This window comes from Rhinoderma darwinii, chromosome 5, assembly GCF_050947455.1.
Source record: "Rhinoderma darwinii isolate aRhiDar2 chromosome 5, aRhiDar2.hap1, whole genome shotgun sequence".
Taxonomy (NCBI): domain Eukaryota; kingdom Metazoa; phylum Chordata; class Amphibia; order Anura; family Rhinodermatidae; genus Rhinoderma; species Rhinoderma darwinii.
The window spans coordinates 293,036,199-293,055,803 of record NC_134691.1 but is presented as its reverse complement, the minus strand read 5'-3'; the positions used below and the strand labels follow the sequence as shown (position 1 = coordinate 293,055,803).

General features: G+C 42.6%; 1 protein-coding gene across 1 annotated transcript; it reads right to left on the bottom strand.

Moving 5' to 3' along the window:
• Positions 1-725: 725 nt before the first annotated feature.
• Positions 726-18,774, bottom strand: TOMM7 (translocase of outer mitochondrial membrane 7). The gene is made up of 3 exons (XM_075827296.1): positions 18,614-18,774; positions 9,681-9,729; positions 726-1,102 (listed from the first exon to the last, which is right to left on the bottom strand). Exons 1-3 carry the CDS (start codon positions 18,714-18,716, stop codon positions 1,087-1,089), a joined length of 168 nt encoding a protein of 55 aa, XP_075683411.1. The 5' UTR covers positions 18,717-18,774; the 3' UTR covers positions 726-1,086.
• Positions 18,775-19,605: the final 831 nt, after the last annotated feature.

The following is a 19,605-nucleotide window of genomic DNA, read 5'->3' as shown; positions in this document are numbered from 1 at the left end:
AATATCAAACTGGAACATTGGAAGTCTAAATCAGGGTTTGATGGAAGAAAACGACTTGAGTTAATGGGGATAAGCCTGTGTCACTCATACAGGCACCAGAACTTTCTACATGATGACATTACATGGACTTTTCCACACAGGCTCTCCAAGGTGGGTAAGGGGACACAAACTCCTATCCTCTAATAGAACTGCTGATGATTAGACCGTTGTAATGAAGATCACAGTTCAGCCTTCTACCTCTTCGCTGATAATTTTATGTAAGAGAATATTAAGGGAAGGATAATCCCACTGTCCTCCCATCAGGCAGAGTTGGCGCTGGCTCTACCTTTCCTAAGCAGGAAAAATCTAGAATTCAAGATGTTGTCTAATCAGAAGTTGACAGGAGGCTGGACTGTAGAGAAGGGAGTACAACACACATAAAAGTCTAGCGCTGGATATGCAAGTATGTGTGGGGGGGGGGGTGAAGTGATGAAAAATTGTGTTTACTGCTGGAGATCTATAAAAAGAGGGAATTTGACATGAAGACAGGACCCCATTTGTCCTCATTTAAAGATATACACGTCAGAGAAATGTAAAAAACAAAACAAAAACATAAGTATTAATATCTTATCTATGCTGAGAACACGTCCTCTTGATTTCTGCCAGGTGCAGTGGTTTTCAAATCACCATTGTGTGAATCCAAATCACAGCAGTATGTATATCCAAAAAATTAACAACTATAGGTCTATGTTTGGACATGGATTATTCCTGCAACATTGGTATTCTTTATTGAATGACAGAATTTCCATACGATGCAGAGTAATAAACCTAGAAAGAAATGTACAGCAGATCATCATTATACAAAACAGAAAAATTGCAGCGTAACAAATGGTTAAATAACATGAACAAGGCCTTCACACTTCTGCTTCTTCTTCGGAAATGCTGTACTGCATGACAAGAATACATCCGAAAAGACGTCACAGATCCAGGTCACATTATCCGTTAGCAGAATGACCCACATTTCGTGGTATATACAAAGATAGTTTTATACTGGTCACTGTTCTTTTTTTCTCTCCGATACATGGTAGTCAAGCCTCTGTGATGTCATCATCCCCATAACAAACTAAAAGAAAGGGAAATGTAAATCGTTTTTAAGCATATATATCGCGTGTGCTGGAAAGTCTTTGGAAAGGAGAGATGCAAGACACTGGTTCCAACAGTCAAATTCCTTACATCAGCAGTAGAATACAGGCTGCCATTTCCAGCACCTGTATTCTGTAAATAATAAGGAGAGGAGTTATTGCAATGTTATCACAGTCATTACAACAGCCCCTCTCTATCTGCAGAATACAGACTCACAATGTGACTCCACAGGTAAATCATGACACAGGCGAAAAGAGATTAATATGCTGAAGGGAGTGTTGTAAACGCACGTCCCTATACAAGCGAACGTGAATCTTTCCTTTAAATTCAAACATTTAGAGACGCTATAAAATCTGATAAACCCATATACTGAGTACACTGATCATTGACCGATTACCCAGTTCACACCATACAGCAGGAGGATGTTACTAGGTTTGTCAGCTTTCGTTGAGTGCATTGGGGCAGAATTATTAATTCTTTCCTAGATTTAGTCAGGATAAAACTAGACCAGACAGGCAGAAACTGCGCCATATTTTTACAATGGTGCACATGCACACTGTATGAGAAATTTGATGCATCTTACTAGACTTTTCCTTACGTCACCTCTTGGTTGGCGTACTTTGCCATTTTTTAATGCACAAAATATTCATGCGCACAATGACCATTTCAAAGCGGTTTAGGTAGCGTCTAAAAACCATAACGAATTTGGCGCACGTCGTGTATGCCGGATTTGGCACAATTAGGGCCATAATTCTTTCGCTTTTTGCTTAGTAAATCTCTCCTGTTGTGTCTAGTAAATATTGTAGGAATCAGCAGCAACATTACAATAAATTTGCCTTCACTTCTCTTTGGGCAGTGACGTTGCAAACCGAGGGATTCCGTTATTCCATTCACTTCTGGTTTATTTTGGGGTTTTCAGAAAATGAGATTCCCTCAGCAAAAAAATGGTGTAAAACCACTCACTATAAATGAGCTCATGACTAAATGTAAATAATGCGTGGAGGTTCCCTTCTCAATGCAGAAATCTTAGCTTGCTTTTAAAATTCCCCAGATTGTACCCTAACATGATGAAGCGGTTAACATTCTCCTGCAACCAGATTCCCATTGATTTCAAAGTGAAATACACTGTACAGTTCATATGAGGTGTCTTTTTATGCTGCTGAATTAAAAAAAAAAAAAAAAAAAAAAGGGAGCTTTTTACAAGCCGATTATCCATTAACAAAACAACGCTTGAAAATACGCCTCAAAAATGCTTCAAAACTGCTTGCAAAAAAATCAAAAACGCTTTACAAATGAGGTCCAAAAAAATGCCTGAATTAAGAGGATGTTTTCTCTTGAAATCAGTCTAGAATATTTCTGTCTCAAACCTATTCCATGTGAACATAGGCCTCATTCACAAGAACGTGTCTGCAATTCAACCGCAATGGTGCGGACCCATTCATTTCTATGGGCCCACACACACGACCGTGGTTTACACAGACTGTGTAGAGGCCACAATCGTGGACCGCAAAAACTCAGGACAAGTTATTTTGCGGTCCGGCAGCAATGAAATAAATGCACATCTTTTGTGTACATGGTCAGTGATTGCGGATAGCCCGCAGATGACACTCCGCGGCCCTCCATGCCCGTAATCACAGGCCGTGCCTACTGCTACGGCAATGTGCATGAGGCCATACTCTAGGGCTGGGTTCCCACAGGTCAGATATCCTGCGTAGAATTCATGCATTGTGTCCGACCTGGAACTCACAGTACATTCCGACCAAAAATATATAAATCGCAGCACATTGTCGTGCGGTTTTTCAAACGGAATTTCCGATGCGGAAGAAAGAACTCATACTTACCCCGTGTCTTCTCTGCACATAGTCCGGCCTTCTACGATGAAGTTTCAGGCCATGTAACACTGGAGCGGTCAAATGGGATAAAACGTCATCCCAGGAAGCCAGACTGCAGGAAGAAGAACTGTGTTCTGGGTAAGTATGATTTTTTTCCCCCGGAGTTGCGATTAATGCGGCGTAATCGCTGTGATTACGCCGCAAAAGTTACAACACTTGGCTTTCTGTTGCAGGTTTTACATCCCCATTGAATTCATTGGGGAAAACCCGCAACAGAAAATCAACAAAAACGCAGCATAAGTTGACATGCTGCGGAATTAAATTCCACACCGCATGTCAATTTGTTAACGTTTACGCTGCGGTTTTTGTCACCCTCTTTGATGCTGCTACAAATGATAGGGATTTTCCACACACAATTACGTTGCGGAAATTCCGCAGCGTTTACGCTATGTAGGAACCCGGTTTAAGGGATTACTACCTTCCTTACATAGCTAAAAGCAAGGGATTTCTGTTTTTTCAGAAACCTTTTTATCAATACCCTGTGATACACGTGCTCAAGGTTTGGGTCAGCTCACACAGTTTTTGGCACCGATTTTGATGCGGAAACTGCATCGAAATCAGCGCCAAAAACGATCCGAAATCGCCCTCCATTGATATTGATGGGAGGCAGAGGCGGTTTTTTGTTCCTGCTCGCGGGAAAAGGAAGCGGCATGCTCTCTCTTACCCTGGATTCCGCCTCTGACCTCCCATTGAAATCAATGAGAGGCAGAAAAAGCCTGCGGCACCCGTCTGAGTGTTATTTTGCCCGCAGACCTTGCATTAGTTTCAATAGCCGCAGGCAAAAAACCTGATTGAATTCTGAGGCTGATTTTTATCTGCCTGCAAAGAACTCCACGTGAACAGGGCCTGAGAGTGTTTTTTAGTCTTGGGGCATTCTATAGAGACAATTAAAGGGAACCTGTCAGAAAATGTTAGGCCATTAAACGGACACCATGATGCTGTTGTGTTTGCAAGTACCTTTGTAGACATGCCCCTGTTCTACTATGTGTGAGAAAAAGAAGGTATAACTGGTCACATGCAATCCATTTACAGCAGACCTCTAGACGGTGCTGGAGGGATGAGAATTCACGGTAAACCGGCTGTTGTTATACGAATTCTGCTTTAATGTTTTTTCTGCTCGGCAGAGCTAGTGCAGACGTCAAACGCCAGCTCTGTCAAGCGGGACGTCAATCAAGGCAGAATGGGCGTAACAACAGCCGGCTTACCGTGGCCTCTCATCCCTCCAGGACCGCTTAGATGACTACGGGAAATGAATTTACATACAGCGCATGACGAGTTATAACTTATTTTTCTCTCACATAGTACAACGGTCGATTTCAACAGGGGTATGTCTACAAAAGGTATTTGCAACAGCAGCATGGAGTCCGTCCAATGACCTAAAATCTGCTGACAGGTTCCCTTTAACAAAGCTATAAAAGATATACTAAAATATATACGAAAGTTCAGACTTCAAGATGTTAGAGATAAAGTTGTGATTATTGAGGGAGTTGTTTTCCTACGCACGGGACACTTTCTGTTCATTAATCTGATACACACTCCCCAGCCTGAAATGACGGATAAGAGTTAAAGGGGTTTTCCCACGAGGGACATTTAGGACATATCCACAGGATATGTCATAAATGTGAGACAGAAGAGAGTCCCACCTCTGGGACCCGCAAGTATCTCTAGAACCCTTCTACCTCTTTGTGCGCCGGCTGATTTCCGACCATGCAGGTGAAAACAGCGTAGCTCACTGAGCTACGCTGTTTTCGTAAGCCCCATAGAACTGAAATGTTGTTTAGGAAACAGCGTAGCTCGCATGCTACGCTGCTTCCGTAACTGCTATTCAGTACTACAGGAGTTACGGAAACAGCGTAGCTCAGCGGGCTACGTTGTTTCCGTAACTCCCGGCCATAAAGTCAGGATGTGGCCGGGAGTCAGTGATAGAAGACAAAGCTAGAACGGGGTTTAGGGGGCCGCGTTCTAGAGATAGGTGCGGGGCCCAGAGGTGGGACCCGGATCTATCTGACATTTTTGTTATAAACGTCCCTCGTGGGAAAATCCCTTCAATGGTAGGTCAATGTGAAATATGGTAATTTTCACATTTTTAAATATTATTAACGTCTTGACGTATCAAAATAGGAGACATTTCCTTAAAAAAAAATAGTCTTGTGAAAAAGCAGAGAAGCCACTATCATCAGGTTAAAACTAAGGCCTCATGCACACGACCGTGTTTTTGCGGCCGCAATTCCCCTGAAAATCCACGGGAGAATTGCGGCCCCATTCTTTTCTATGGGGCCGTGCACACGACCGTAGTTTTTGCGGTCCGTGCACGGCCCGGGAGCCCGGACCGCAGAAAGAACGGGCATGTCTTATTACAGCCCGGTTCTGCGGTCCGGGCTCATTGAAAACAATGGCCGCGGCCATGTGCATGTGCGGGCGGCCTGCGGCTGACAGTCCGCTGACAGTCCGCAGCCGGCCGACCCGAAAATCACGGCCGTGCACACGGCTACGGTCGTGTGCATGAGGCCTTATATTCTCCGTTTTTATAAATCTCTCTCCTCGCTGAAGTTCTTGTCACCTTTTAAAAAAAGGAATCTGAATTGTAGTGCTCATTGTAAGAAAAAGTTTCCAATTGCTCAAGAACTTGCAAATATTCCAAAACAATGCTGTCTACTGATGGGTGTGTCTGGTTTGGCCAATATGCCTAGTCATGTTTTACGGGCCTATAATGGGTCGGACACCGACTTACAGGGTAGCTACCTATAGGTGGCACTAGAGAGGCAGTTCATCCTTCAGTAGGAGAGCTGATTTACATACCAATAGAGTAAAGATGTGTGTATATGTATGTATATATCTATACACATATATATATATATACACACCAACACACACACACACACATACATATATTTAAAAAATAAAAAACTATGGCAGAAGGGCATTTTTGCAGGATGACTTTTTATTGAAAGGCATACTGAAAAGATTTCTGACATATACCACACAGCCACTTTCGACATACATCAGATCAATAGAAGTTTATTGATACATTCAGCGTATAGGCTGGGAGATATTCCCCAACATATTCGCAGAATGAACTCTGCAAATGCAGTGTGAACAGAACCTCTGAGCTCAGAATGTCACAGCGCTGTATTAATAAACATCCAAGTCTACAATAAAAAAACATTAAAGGCTGACACAGAGTATTTTGCAGGCGGAAATTCTGATTCAAAATTCAGTTTGGAAGTTTGAGGCAGATTTTCCTCTCCCTGCACGCCAATTTTCGCGGCGTTTTTCACCCGCGGCCATTGAGCGCCGCGGGCATAAAACACAGAGAAATTTGCTTTCTCTGTCTCCCATTGATGTCAATGGGATGTCAGAGGCGTAAACGCCCGAAGATTGGGCATGTCCCTTCTTTCTCCCGTGAGACGGTTTTAGCGCTTGCGGGAAAAAGACGCCTCCGCCTCCCATTGAAATCAATGGGAGGCATTTTTGGGGCGTTTTTGACGAGTTTTGCGGCGCGGTTTTCCGCGTCAAAAAAACTCAGTGTGAGCATACCCTCACAGTAAACAAAATGGAAAGACGTTTGCCGCGTCTTTTGCCCGTGGCCATAGAGCGCATGAACGCCCGAAGATAGGGCATGTCGCTTCTTTTTCCCGCGAGACGGTTTTACCGCTCACGGGAAAAAAAACGCCTCCGCATCCCATTGAAATCAATGGGAGGTGCTTTCGCCCATTTTTGGGCGCGTGTGAACAGGGCCTAAAATAAACCATATACCAAGGGTCTGATTTTCTGACATCTTGTGAAATGCACGAGTTTCCACTTAAAAGGGACATTATATCTAGAATAGGATGTGCTATAAAAAGCGTATTGTGTAACATCCTCTATGACAGGGTTAGTTATTGTTAGAAGCCACAAGTTGAAATAGCAAAAAAACAAAAAAAGCGGTGAGGGAAACCTCCAATGGACAGTTATGGATAAGGAATTAAGGAAGTTTGTAATGCAAATAAAAGTTTCTGCAAATTAATAAACAAATGCACAAGTCATATAAAAAAAGGGATATGTCTGAACCTCCTACATATGGTTTCGTCCAAGATTCAGAAACATCTTTAAAACTACTCAGATCAAAACCACGTTGGGCAGAATTAAAAATAAATAAAGAGGACACTTATGTCACAGCTCTCTTATCCCAGCGCCTACCGGCTGGAAGAGATCATGTGACACGCTGTGCATTTCCTTTAAAGACGAAAGTTTCAAAGGAATCCCATCTGGTTGTGACAATTTCTGGATGTGGGGAATTTACTTTTAATTTTGAAAACCTTTTAACCTTTTCCGACAAAGTACCCATTGATTTCAATCAGATTTTTTTTTTTAGCCTCCCTCCCTTGTGCTCAGTTCAACTCCGTACTGTCAGGTTTCCATCTTTTTGCCAAAAACAATAGCGTAGACTGGTGCGATCTTTTTTTTGTCCAAATGCTGTAAACTTGACGGAAAAGAGCTTTCCATTTTTTGTATTCTTTACATTGAAGTCAATGGATGGAATGTCTTTCGCATGTATGAACTAGTTATTCTGTTTAACCCCTTAACGACCGCCAATACGCCTTATCACGGTGGGCGTTAAGGGAACTTATGTCAGAGCGCCGTGTTTTCACGGCGGTCTGACATTAGCCAGCACAGGACACCCGTGCCGGTCTAAAGCAGGTGTTGGGTAATCCAAAGACAGCCGGACACCTGAACTGACGGGTGGGACCAATTTCAACATCGATCTCACCCGTTTAAACCCTTTAATGCAGCGCTCAATGGAGAGCGCCGCATCAAAGTGGTTTTGGAGGGAGGGTGCTCCCTCTCTCACCCCATTGCAGCGTATTATGGCCTGTCAGTGTAAAACTGACAGGCACCTGCTAGGTCATGCCTCAGACATGGCTTAGCAGGCATCCAATACAGGCAGACCTGGGGGTCTTTATTAGGCCCCCGGCTGCCATAGAAGCCATTGGCACCCTGCGATTGTGGTTTTACCGGAAAATAAACGAGTGCAGCATGCTGCGTTATTGTTTACGGTAATTTCTGCTGGATCTGTGGTGGGGCCTTTAACAGAGCCTCTAAAGCAGATGTGAACAGCCCCCAAGTTTGGCATTCATGTTCGGATCGGTTTCCATGAAATTTGACGGATCCATTAAAAATGAAAGAACCAAGACAGATGTGAACAGAGCAATAGAACATGCAATAAATGTTTAATAGATGGAGCTCCGGATCACCAATTCATAAATGACATCAGCAGCTGCTGTCACCATTATGAATAATGGAGAGCACTGTTTGCTCCCATAGACTTTAATGGGGACACATGGTAAGCCACCTCTCTATTCAAGGAGCAAAAAGCTCCCAGTTGTTTGCATTGGCAAACAGAAGACAGAAGAACTTACGCTCGATAAGTTGGGGGTACAAAAACTGCTTGAGATGGGAATATCCCTTTAACCCTTTCAGGACCAGGCTAATTTTCGTTTTTGTGCTTATGTTTTCCTCCCCGCCTTCAAAAAGTCATAACTTTTTTACACAGCCATATGAGGGCTTAATTTTTACGGGACAAATTGTACTTTCTGATGGTACTATTTAATATGTGTGATCTACTGGGAAACTGGAAAAAAAATCTGAATGGGGAGGAATTGGGAAAAAACAGCTGTTCCGCCATTTTCTTATGGGTTTTGTTTTTACGGTGTTCACTGTACGGTGAAAAAGACAAGTTACCTTTATTCTGCGGGTCAGTACGGTCACGGTGATACCAAATTTATACGGTTTTTGTTATGTTTTAGCACCTTTAAAAAAAATTATTGCGTTTGAAAGAAACAAAAACTTTATATTGTGACCCCCGTAACTTTTATATATTTCTGTGTAAAGTGCTGTGTAGGACGTCTTATTGTACGTGGAAGGATGTCGTTTTTATTTCTACCATTTTGGGGAATGTCCGGCATTTCAATCACTTTCTTTTAAAAAAAAAATTTGGAGGTTGAAGTAGCAAAAAAAAAACAAAAACCTGTGATTCGATCATTTTCAACTTTTTTCCCGTTGCAGCGTTCACCGGATTGAAAAAATATTTGTATAGTTGGGCATTTTGGGACATGCAGATACCTAATGTGTTTATATTTATTTATTTTTATAAGTGATTCAGGGAAAGGGGGGTGATTTAAATTTTTGAAAACTTTTTTTATTACTATTTTTTAGCCCCCCTAGGGGGCTTGAATCTACAATCATTAGATCACATATGTCATAGACTGCAATATCACAGTTTATGGCAAAATCAGCGCATTGCTATATCGATAGCAATCTTCCTATAGCAGTGCTGTAGTGATAGGGGCAGTAAAAACCCCTCAGATGCCGGTGCTCACATATGACACTGGCATCTGAGTGGTTAAATGCTTGCGATCAGAGAGGTTTCTGATTGTAAGCATTGCCGCTGGGTTCCTGCTGTGTAACACAGCAGAGAGCCGGCGGCTATGAAGCCCGCTTGGCTTCTGAGCGGGCGCCATTTTTAAAAGGGTTAATCACTACTAACTTTAGTTTTCTTATATATGCCCAATATGTATTTACTCTAATAAACTGAGTTATACATGGTCATAGCACATTGTGGAAATGGTTGAAATTGCGTTTGTAAATATTGCAATGTGACTATTTATTTATCTATAATCTAGTTACCTTAGTACATTGGGTTCAGGCATTCCAGGATCAGCTCCCCTTTTAAATCCTAAAAGAAAAAAATACAACCAGTCATAACTTTAAATAGATGTATAAGTAATAGGGTTACAGTATTCATATTTAAAGTAGAACAAGAGTCAGTAAGTGCAACTTTTAACCATTCACGCCTAAAGTACACGAATACCCCTGTGTATGCGCCGAGCATGGTCTTCTGGGCTCAATTACGGCAAATATTTTCTGACGATAACTGAAAAGTCAGAAGCATAAAAGTCTACAAATTGCTAATAAGAAATAAAAGTGATGTGCCGTAGGACTATACTTAGATTTTATTTTGTGGAACTATATACTGCGGAATGAACTGGATAGAAAACAAAGAAGAGCATTCCGAGATAGCGCCATTCATCTTGATCTTCACCTCGAGACAGATTTCTCCCTAATAGGGATGCACGATGCATCGAAACTGTTTTGATACTGTGCACCCTGAAACGGTTCGATACTGTTGTTTCATGTATTTTGATACTACCCTGTGCAGCCGCACAGCTTAGTATTGTAACACATGAATGTACGAGCAGGGCTGTGTAATACAGCAATTGGCCCGCTGAGTCCCGACAAGTGTGCGCGCTGTCAGTGGGATGTGATGCGACCAGCGCTGCACTAATGATTGGCGCCATTGAATACAGAACATGGTGGGCACACTGCAAAACACCCCTATGTTCTCTGTCTTCAGTGCCAGCGCCGGCCGCATCACCTGCTGACCGTGCGCGTACTGTCAGGAGCGGGGCAATGGCTGTATTACACAGCCACAGTCCCGCTGTAACGTCGGAGATCAGAGAAACCTCTAATCTCCGCCGCTATTCCCTTGAATGCTGCGATCAAAGCTGACCGCAGTATTCAGGGGGTAAATGAGAAGAGGGATACCCTTTGGATCGCGTCACAGGGAATCCCGTCACAGGGAATCCCGGCGACGCGATGGAGAGACATACCATATATGGGCAGACAGCCCATGGTCTATTGAAGGACCCCAGGGCTGTCTGACCATATTTCCTGTTGTTGGGGCATACTGAGGTATGTCCCAACAACTGCCTGTGTACTATCTGTACACAGGCTAATGTACTGGCATATTAAAGTTTAAAAATTAAAAAAATTAAAAGTAATGTTAAATAACAAAAAAACAATTTTTTTTTACAATAAACATTCAAATAAGTCTCAATACATAAAATACACACTATTCGGTATCGTCGCGCCCGTAATAAATGTATAGCGTCATTTATGTCTATGAGGTTATAAAATAAAAATTGCTTTCTTTCACTTATTAATGTGAAGCACAAGGTATTATTAATTTTGAACCTCCATGCGCCTCACATTAATAGTAATTAACCCCATCATGTACCTCACACATTAAGCCAATGTTATCCATTATAACTGAGGAACATGATGGGATTAATTACTATTAATGTGAGGCACATGGAGGTTCAAAATTAATAATACCACGTGCCTCACATCAGAAAATGGAAAAACTATTTTTTTATTTTTTATATTATTATTGTTGTTGGCAAAAGTATCGTTTTGGTATCGAGTATCGCAATACTACACAAAGTATCGGTATTGAAGTTCAAATTCTGGTATCGTGACAACCCTACTCCCTCACATATTTCTCAGTCTCTGTTGCACGGCAGAGACATATGAAGGAAGCATTTGCCCAGATCTGAGCAGATCTCCAATGAGCACATCCACATGTATTGCACAACGCATGGGTATTTTCTATTGAACGTATGCTCCATTCAGTTAGTCACAGTGATGGTGTCAACATTTATTGGTATAGTGTAAAGAACTAATATCTCAATTAAAGGAAAAGTAGTCATGCATGTCGTTTCACGTGCATCTGTCACTTCCTCTACGGCATGTGGAAGTGTCCAGCTTGCATTGATGACAAGATACGTCAATATGTAATGCCATTTTGAAAGCACAAAACACTGGAAATCTCCCACTGCGTTACAAATCTCTTCAGTGACCTTACCTCATGTATCTCTCAATTTACGTCTGATCGCTAGGGGTCCCACCAATCACTAGAACAGGGGGTCCTGAGTCCCCCATTACTCCTCACCACACAACTGCAGTGAGCAGGAGTTTGAATAGAGCATTGATCATGCCTGTGACCAAATAATAATCGCCCGCGGGCACCGCACATATATATAGCCACATACCCTAAAAACTTCAGTGTAACAAGACAACACACAAGTGGGTATGTTAAAGGCAAGAAGAATAAATAGTCACTCTAAATCAACAAAAATAAGTTTATTACAAATGAGCACAGTACATAAGCATATTTAAAGACATTTAAAACAGGGATATGCCCAATTCAGACACCTTAATCCCATTCCTTGGCTATCTTGTACCCATGTCGCAACCATGCTTACAGTTTGACGCAACATGTGTTATGCCTTTGTACTAGCCTTATATGCTGAGGGATTTAGGTGGTTTTGGGGGCTTCTATTTGGCCGCTTATCAGGATGGCAACCCCCTATGAATATGGTTCAGCCTGATTTGCTGTTTTAAATATGCTTATGTAGTGTGCTCATTTGTAATTAACTTATTTTTGTGTATTTAGAGTAACCATTTAGTCTTCTTGCCATTAACATACCCACTTGTGTGTTGTCTTGTTATACATGCTTGCGAGCGGCCACTTATTCAGTGCCTATGGGGCTGACAAACAGCCGAGCTCTGTACTGCAGTGAGGAGGAACGGGAGGGCTCAGGACCGCCATTGTAGTGACATTTGGGACCTGAAATATTCAGACATTCATCACCTTTCCACAGGATAAACGTTTTTCATGGGATAACCCCTTACAGCTCTTTAGTTCTTGGGATGTTACATGACTGCTGTCTAGGGATGCACGATGAATCGAAACTTCAATACTGTTTCGATACTTTGCATTCCCAAACGGTTCGATACCGTTATTTCATGTATTTCGATACTTAGCTGTGCGGCCGCACAGCTCAGTATTGTAACACATGAATGTACGAGAGCGGGGCAGCGGCTGTGTAATACAGTCATTGCCCCGCTCCGGAGTCCTGATAACAAGTGCGTGGGGTCAGCATGAGGTGATGCGGCCGGCGCTGCACTAATGAGCGGCGGCACTGAAGACAGAATATGGCAGGCGCTCTGCAAAACTCCCCCATGTTCTGTCTTTAGTGCCTGAACCGCCGCTCATTAGTGCAGCGCCGGCCGCATCTCCTCAGGCTGACCGCGCGTGCACTTCCTGTCAGGAGCGGGGTAATGGCTGTATTACACAGCCGCAGCCCCGCTGGCGGAGATCAGAGAAACCTCTCATCTCCGCCGTTATTCCCGTGAATGCTGCTATCACAGCGGACTGCAGCATTCAGGGGAAAATGAGAAGGGGGATGCCCCTTGGATCGCGTCACAGGGAATTCCTGTGACACGATTGAGGAACATACCATATATGGGCAGACAGCCCAGGGTCTATTGAAGGACCCCAGGGCTGTCTTACCATATTTCCTGTTGTTAGGGCATACTTAGGTATGTCCTAAAAACTGCCTGTGTACTATATGTACACAGGCTAATGTACTGTAATATAGATATATACCAGTACATTAAAGTTTAAAAAATAAAGTAAAAACATAAAGTAATGTTAAATAAGAAAATACACATACACCTTTTTTACAATAAATATTAAAATAAGTCTCAGTAAATAAAATATGCACATTCGGTATTGGCGCGGCCGTAATAACCTGCACAATTTTTTTGCATCATTTATGATGTGTACGCTGTAAAAAATAAAAAATAAAAAACCGCTTTCTATCACTTATTGTGGAGCACAAGGTGTGATGATGAATTTAACCTCCATGTGCCTCACATTAATAGTAATTAACCCCATCACACCACGTGCCTCACATCACAAAATGGAAGAACTTTTTTTTTTTTTATTACTATTGGCAAAGTATCGAATTGGTATCGAAATCGCAATACTAAATGAAGTATCGGTATCGAAGTCTAAATTCTGGTATCGTGACATCCCTTCTGCTGTCACTGCAGCCTTGGAGTGATTGAAGAAGGCTGGACCCTATTTTGAGTTAATGACTCTCAGTGTTGGAGTCCCAGGGTCCAAATATTGGCTTTATAACCTCTTCCGGAAAAACAGTTACTCGATATAACTTTATTTTTTACATCTCAGCTGTGAATGGGTTTCTTGTGAATTTATAGTTTGTACATAACAATATTGAACAATCATATGCCAGGAAAGGAAGGCACATTAAGAGCGGTAGAATCGCCTTTTAATCGAAACCTCTAAAATAAGTTTTTTGACAAAAATAAATAAAAATAGCAATGCCAAGAAAGGAACTTGCCAAGATGTGACGTTACTTCCTTATTTAATAAATATATTCACATGTATATTTAAAGGGAACCTGTCAGTAACTTATTGCTGCCCTCTCTGAAGTAGTGACAGCCCCGCTTATTTCAGTCTGTCACTTATGTCTGACAGTTATGTGACTTTTGTTAAAGCGCCGCTCTCCCCCGCCGCTGATTGGCCCTGTTTTCCTATGAACACTAAAAGAGAAAAAAAGTGTCAATCATATATGAATATACTAGGACTCATGCCTCCAGAGCTGGCCACGCGCTGTACATAAAATCGAAGTACTCCTAAACTACTCGACATGACAAAAGAAGTGATGGCACGCTGAAATAAACGTGTCACTTCTTTATGTTATTCTCAGATAGGGCAGCATAAAATTGCTATCAGTTTCCCTTTAAATAAAATTAAAACCAAATTAAATCTTAAAAGAGCTAAGGTGAAAGTCTCCCCAGCAAAGCTCCACTTATAACAAATGGCACGTGTAGGGTAGAAAGCCTCAAGGGAATGGCAATCAGGACAGTGAACGTGGCTCGGAGATGCTGGGGCAAGGAGTTCAACAGTTAGAAAAGAAATCCAGCGCAGCGAGCGTCCATATAGTAAGAAATTGATGGTTCATGTGTTAAAATCCCATACAGAATAACCCATTTGCATTGCATTTATATGTGGATGTTCTTCACATCTACATATTTATACTGGTTGGGTGGAAAAGGTAATTTTTTACTTTATTTTTTTCGCCCACTATTTCTCCTTTTCATTCACCACTTCTATATTATAGGATCTTTTGCAAACGTCTGAAAGAGCACAATCTTCATGCTTCCGGGCCAATCTGGTTTCCCTGCCATTAGGTGGAAGTTGAGGAATCAGTGAGGTCACTACTTCCTATTAAAACATGTAAATGGGGTTGTCCACAAACATTTCCATCTAAAACACAGAATCTAAACTCGGTCCAGAAAAAGTTGCATCAGCGCCTACAAGAAAGCATCATAATACAAAATGTGAAAAAAAATACATCAGTGGCTCTCTCCACACACAGCAAGAAATGAGGATAGGATAGGATATGGATAGATGGATGGATGGAGATATGGATGGAGATATGGATGGAGATATGGATGGAGAGATAGATAGATAGATAGATAGATAGATAGATAGATAGATAGATAGATAGATAGATAGATAGATAGATAGATAGATAGATAGATAGATAGATAGATAGATAGGATAGCAAGCACAACAAAACGCAGCAGAACTACATCCCATCATATAGTACATGTACCTGACTAGCATTTCTATTCCCTACCATATATCGATTAGCACTATCTTTACTAGGGTGATCGATTATGGCAATGCGAGAGAGAAGCTGAGGAGAAATTCAGGTGGCATGGAGAGGAGCTGTCACAAGGCCTGCCTGCATATCACAACAGCAGAGCACATAGAGAACATACGTGGCCACAAACTGCTTCTATTCTGCTAATGGTTTATCTGGCGAAACTGCAGAAGTACCAAGACACCGGCAACCCCAACACTACGGGGAGAAAAGTTGTGTGACAATGTGAAAACTTCCAAAACGGTCAGAATTCTTGAGCAAGTTTCCTGCAACTTTTTTCCTTGTACGAAAATATTGCAGTGGCTCGCGAGTTGAACTATTCTCACAATTTTATCTCATGTGTTGGGAAAGTGCGGACATCCAGCTCATGACTACCAATGTTATCTGCTGACATGTATTATCTAATCAAGACAACCCCATCTGTTAAAAATAGCCACCCACCCATGTGTCAAGATAATTGCCCCAAGTCCTGCTCTGAGGCTTCTTCGTGATCAGCTGTCAACACCATGGAAAGTTTCGTCCATCCATACATTTCACCTGTACAGGCCAACCATATGATGCATGGGTGGGCCGGTTCCACCAGAGCGGTAGCCACTACTAAAAAATAAAATAAAAAATCTCACAAGTTTTTCTTGATCTCTGCCCCCGTTCAGAAAGTACACCCGGTAAACATTAGGGTAGGTAATCCTCTTACCAAGCACTCTGTTACTGAACTATCTTCTCCGATCCTGGCTCGATTACTACAGTGTCTGCTGTGTGGACCAAAAATCACTTTCACTATGCATTCCTATGAGACTCACATTTAGTGTCTCATGGAATGCATAGTGGACGACTTTAAGAGTCCACGCCTACAGCAAACACTCGTAGGAGTCGAGTGGTCACGTGACATAACAGCGGCTGGGATCAGAGGTGATAATTCAGCAACAAAGTGCCAGGTAAGGGGATTACCTGCCCTATCTTTTACCGGGTGTACTTTTCAAACGGGTGCAAAAAATTACCGGAGTGTTGCTCTAATTAATAGCTCTCCACTCTGGCTCAGAGCCTGCATCTGCCCCAATAGGACATATGGAGTTGTCTTCACGAGACACCCTCAATAAAGAGGTTTTATTTTCCCACTATAGGAAGTGACAGCATATTTTCAAAATATGCCATCATTTTCCTGATCGTTGGGGACTGAAAACTGCCGGGACCTCCAACAATCCTCAAAATGAAGGGACTACAGAGCTTAAAGGGATTTTCCAGCCACTAAAAACGTATGGCCTATCCTCAGGATCCCCACCGATCAGCTGTTTTGAAGGGGCCCCAGCATTCGTACGAGCGATGCTTCCACTTCCTTTCTTCTTGCTCGCTGTGAATCATCGACATGCATTTAGTGGCGATTCACAGGTATTGCAGCCTTTTCTCCCATTCAGGGAACTTCAACTCAGTTTCAATTCTCTACATAGGCTAAAGAGGCTCTGTCACCACATTATAAGTGCGCTATCTCCAACATAATGAGATGGGCACTATAATGTAGGTGACAGCAGTCATTTTTATTTAGAAAAACAATCTATTTTTACTTTAGGAGCGATTTTAGCTTTATGCTAATTACTTTCTTAATGCCCACATAAGTGGGCGTGTTTTTACTTTTGACCAAGTGGGCGTTGTACAGAGTGTATGACGCTGACCAATCAGTGACCAATCAGCGTCATACACTTCTCTCCATTCATTTAGTCCGTGCATAGGGATCCTGCTAGATCATTATGTCCTGTCTTATACTGCCACATTAACGTTACTGAAGTGTTTAGACAGTGAATAGACATCAACTCCAGCCAGGACGGGATGTCTATTCACAATCCCGACACTTCGGGAGCGTTTCTGTGGTACTTACAGCAGAGCAAGAGCGATCACTCTGTAAATGACAGGTTACAGCGAGATTACGCTTTGCTCTAAATGAATGGAGGGAAGTGCATGACGCTGATTGGTCAGCGTCATACACTCCTCTGAACGCCCACTTGGTCTAAAGTAAAAACACGCCCACTTGGGCATTAAGAAAGTAATTAGCATAAAGCTAAAATCGCTAATAAAGTGGTAAAAATAGATCGTTTTTCTAAATAAAAAGCACTGCTGTCACCTACATTACAGCGCCCATCTCCTCATGTAGGACATAGGGCACTTATAATGTGGTAACAGAGCCTCTTTAAATGCCAAACAGACCACACTGTTCCTTAGTTCTCGGGATCGGCCAGTAGTCCCAGAGGTCGGACCACCACCGATCACTAAGTCATGGCATATCCCAGTGATACACTATATATAACATTCTTAGATGGGAAACCCTATTTAAAAGGGACTGTCTCATGAAGATATAACAGACAGGAGTTCTCACTCCAGCTTACCCTCTACACATTAGAACATTCTGAGGGACACGAGCTGTCCATGTACTACATGGTGGCCATTGATTTGAATGTAATTTTGCATTTCCGCTGCAGCAGCCACTGCAGTAGAAATGTCAGAAAATCAGCTGTTTGCTCCTTTCTGATAGGTGTTTATTGGTAAATGAGGTTAAACCAAGTAAATAGAATTGCCTGCAGTGTATTACCGGCCACATGAATACAATCACAAATAAGGAACCTATGGAAAAAAAATTGTAAAAAAAATATATACATATATATATATATATATAGCACTGCATATATCTCGCTTTACTGCACTACTTAAGGCTATGTTCACACGGAGTATTTTGGGGGAGGAATATCTGCCTCAAAGCTCCAAACGGAATTTTGAGGCAGATATTCCTCCCCCAAAATACTCCGTGTGAATAGCAATGATCGCGCCGTTTTTCGCCCGCGGCCATTGAGCGCCGCGGGCAGAAAACACGCTTTCTCCTGCCTCCCATTGAAGTCAATGGGAGGTCGGAGGCGGAAGCGCCCGAAGATAGGGCATGTCGCTTCTTTTTCCCGCGAGGCAGTTTTACTGCTCGCGGGAAAAAGACGCCGACGCCTCCCATTGAAATCAATGGGAGGCGTTCTCGGGCCGTTTCTGCCGAGTTTTGCGACGCGGTTTCCGCGTCAAAAAACTCGGCAAAAGACCCCGTGTGAACATAGCGGCACAAGACGGATTTACCGCTGAAAGGGTGAGATCAATAACATTGTTTTCTGACTATGACATTGCTGAGTGCACCGCGTTACCATACAGCAGCCAGACGTGCTGAGAGGCAGCTTATCAGCATTACTGGCGATGGTGGACAGTACTACTAACCTAAATACAGGACGAGGGGAATGAAGCCCCAGCGGATAGTGTACTGTCCGCATTTGAACACCTTTTGCAGGCGCTGTTTGGCTTCTTTGCTGAACTCAGGCATGGCTGCAGAGGACACGAGCGACAACAGGAAGGAAGCAGCCGGAGCGGAAGCTGCACAATCACGTGCGCTGCGGCTACAAGCAGTAGAGAGTACACTGCGACAGTGCTCTGGTTTTAGAGCGCCACCTTGCGCTTTGGATAGAAACTTCATGCTGGAAGCCAGTCTAGCCACAGTGCACAGTAATACGGTTTCTGACATTTATTTTGTAATTAACAATGTATTGAAAAAAAAAAAATATATATATATATATATATATATATATATATATATTTACAATAAATGTTACTATAGGGAAGATTTACTATTTCTGTCGCAACATCCATGCACCGTATAAGCCATACCTCCCAACTTTCAAGTATCACAAAGAGGGACAACTGCATAGCGCGCCGCAACAAATATTTTTTCCTATTAAGTCACGCCTCTAATCCCACCCAATCTCTGCCCATACACACCCGGTTCAGCCCACACGGTATCATGCTCCCGTAGTGCCTCTCACACAGTATAATGCCAAATACCTACCACCATACAATATAATGCCCCCATAGATGCACCCATACAGTATAAAGTCAATACAGAGGCCCCTATACAGTATAATCCCCATGCAGTATGATGCCCCCATGCCGTATAATGCCTACACAGATGCCCCCATGCAGTATAATGCCCAAACAAATTCCCCCATACAGCATAATGCCCCCATAGCTGTCCCATACAGTATAATGCTCTTATAGCTGCCCCAGTGCAGTATAATGCCTACACAGCTTCCCCATATAGTATAATGCCCCCATAGCTCCCCCCATACAGTATAATGCCCACATAGCTGCCCCATAAGGTATAATGCCCTTATAGCTTCCCCCATACAGTATAATGCCCCCATCGCTGCCCCATACAG

Coding starts and splice junctions, on each gene's coding strand:
- TOMM7 (XM_075827296.1), bottom strand. CDS start 18,716: ATGCCTGAGTTCAGCAAAGAAGCCAAACAGCGCCTGCAAAAGGTGTTC. Junction 9,730..18,613: donor TCCCCTCGTCCTGTATTTAG/GTTAGTAGTACT, acceptor TTTTTCTTTTAG/GATTTAAAAGGGGAGCTGAT.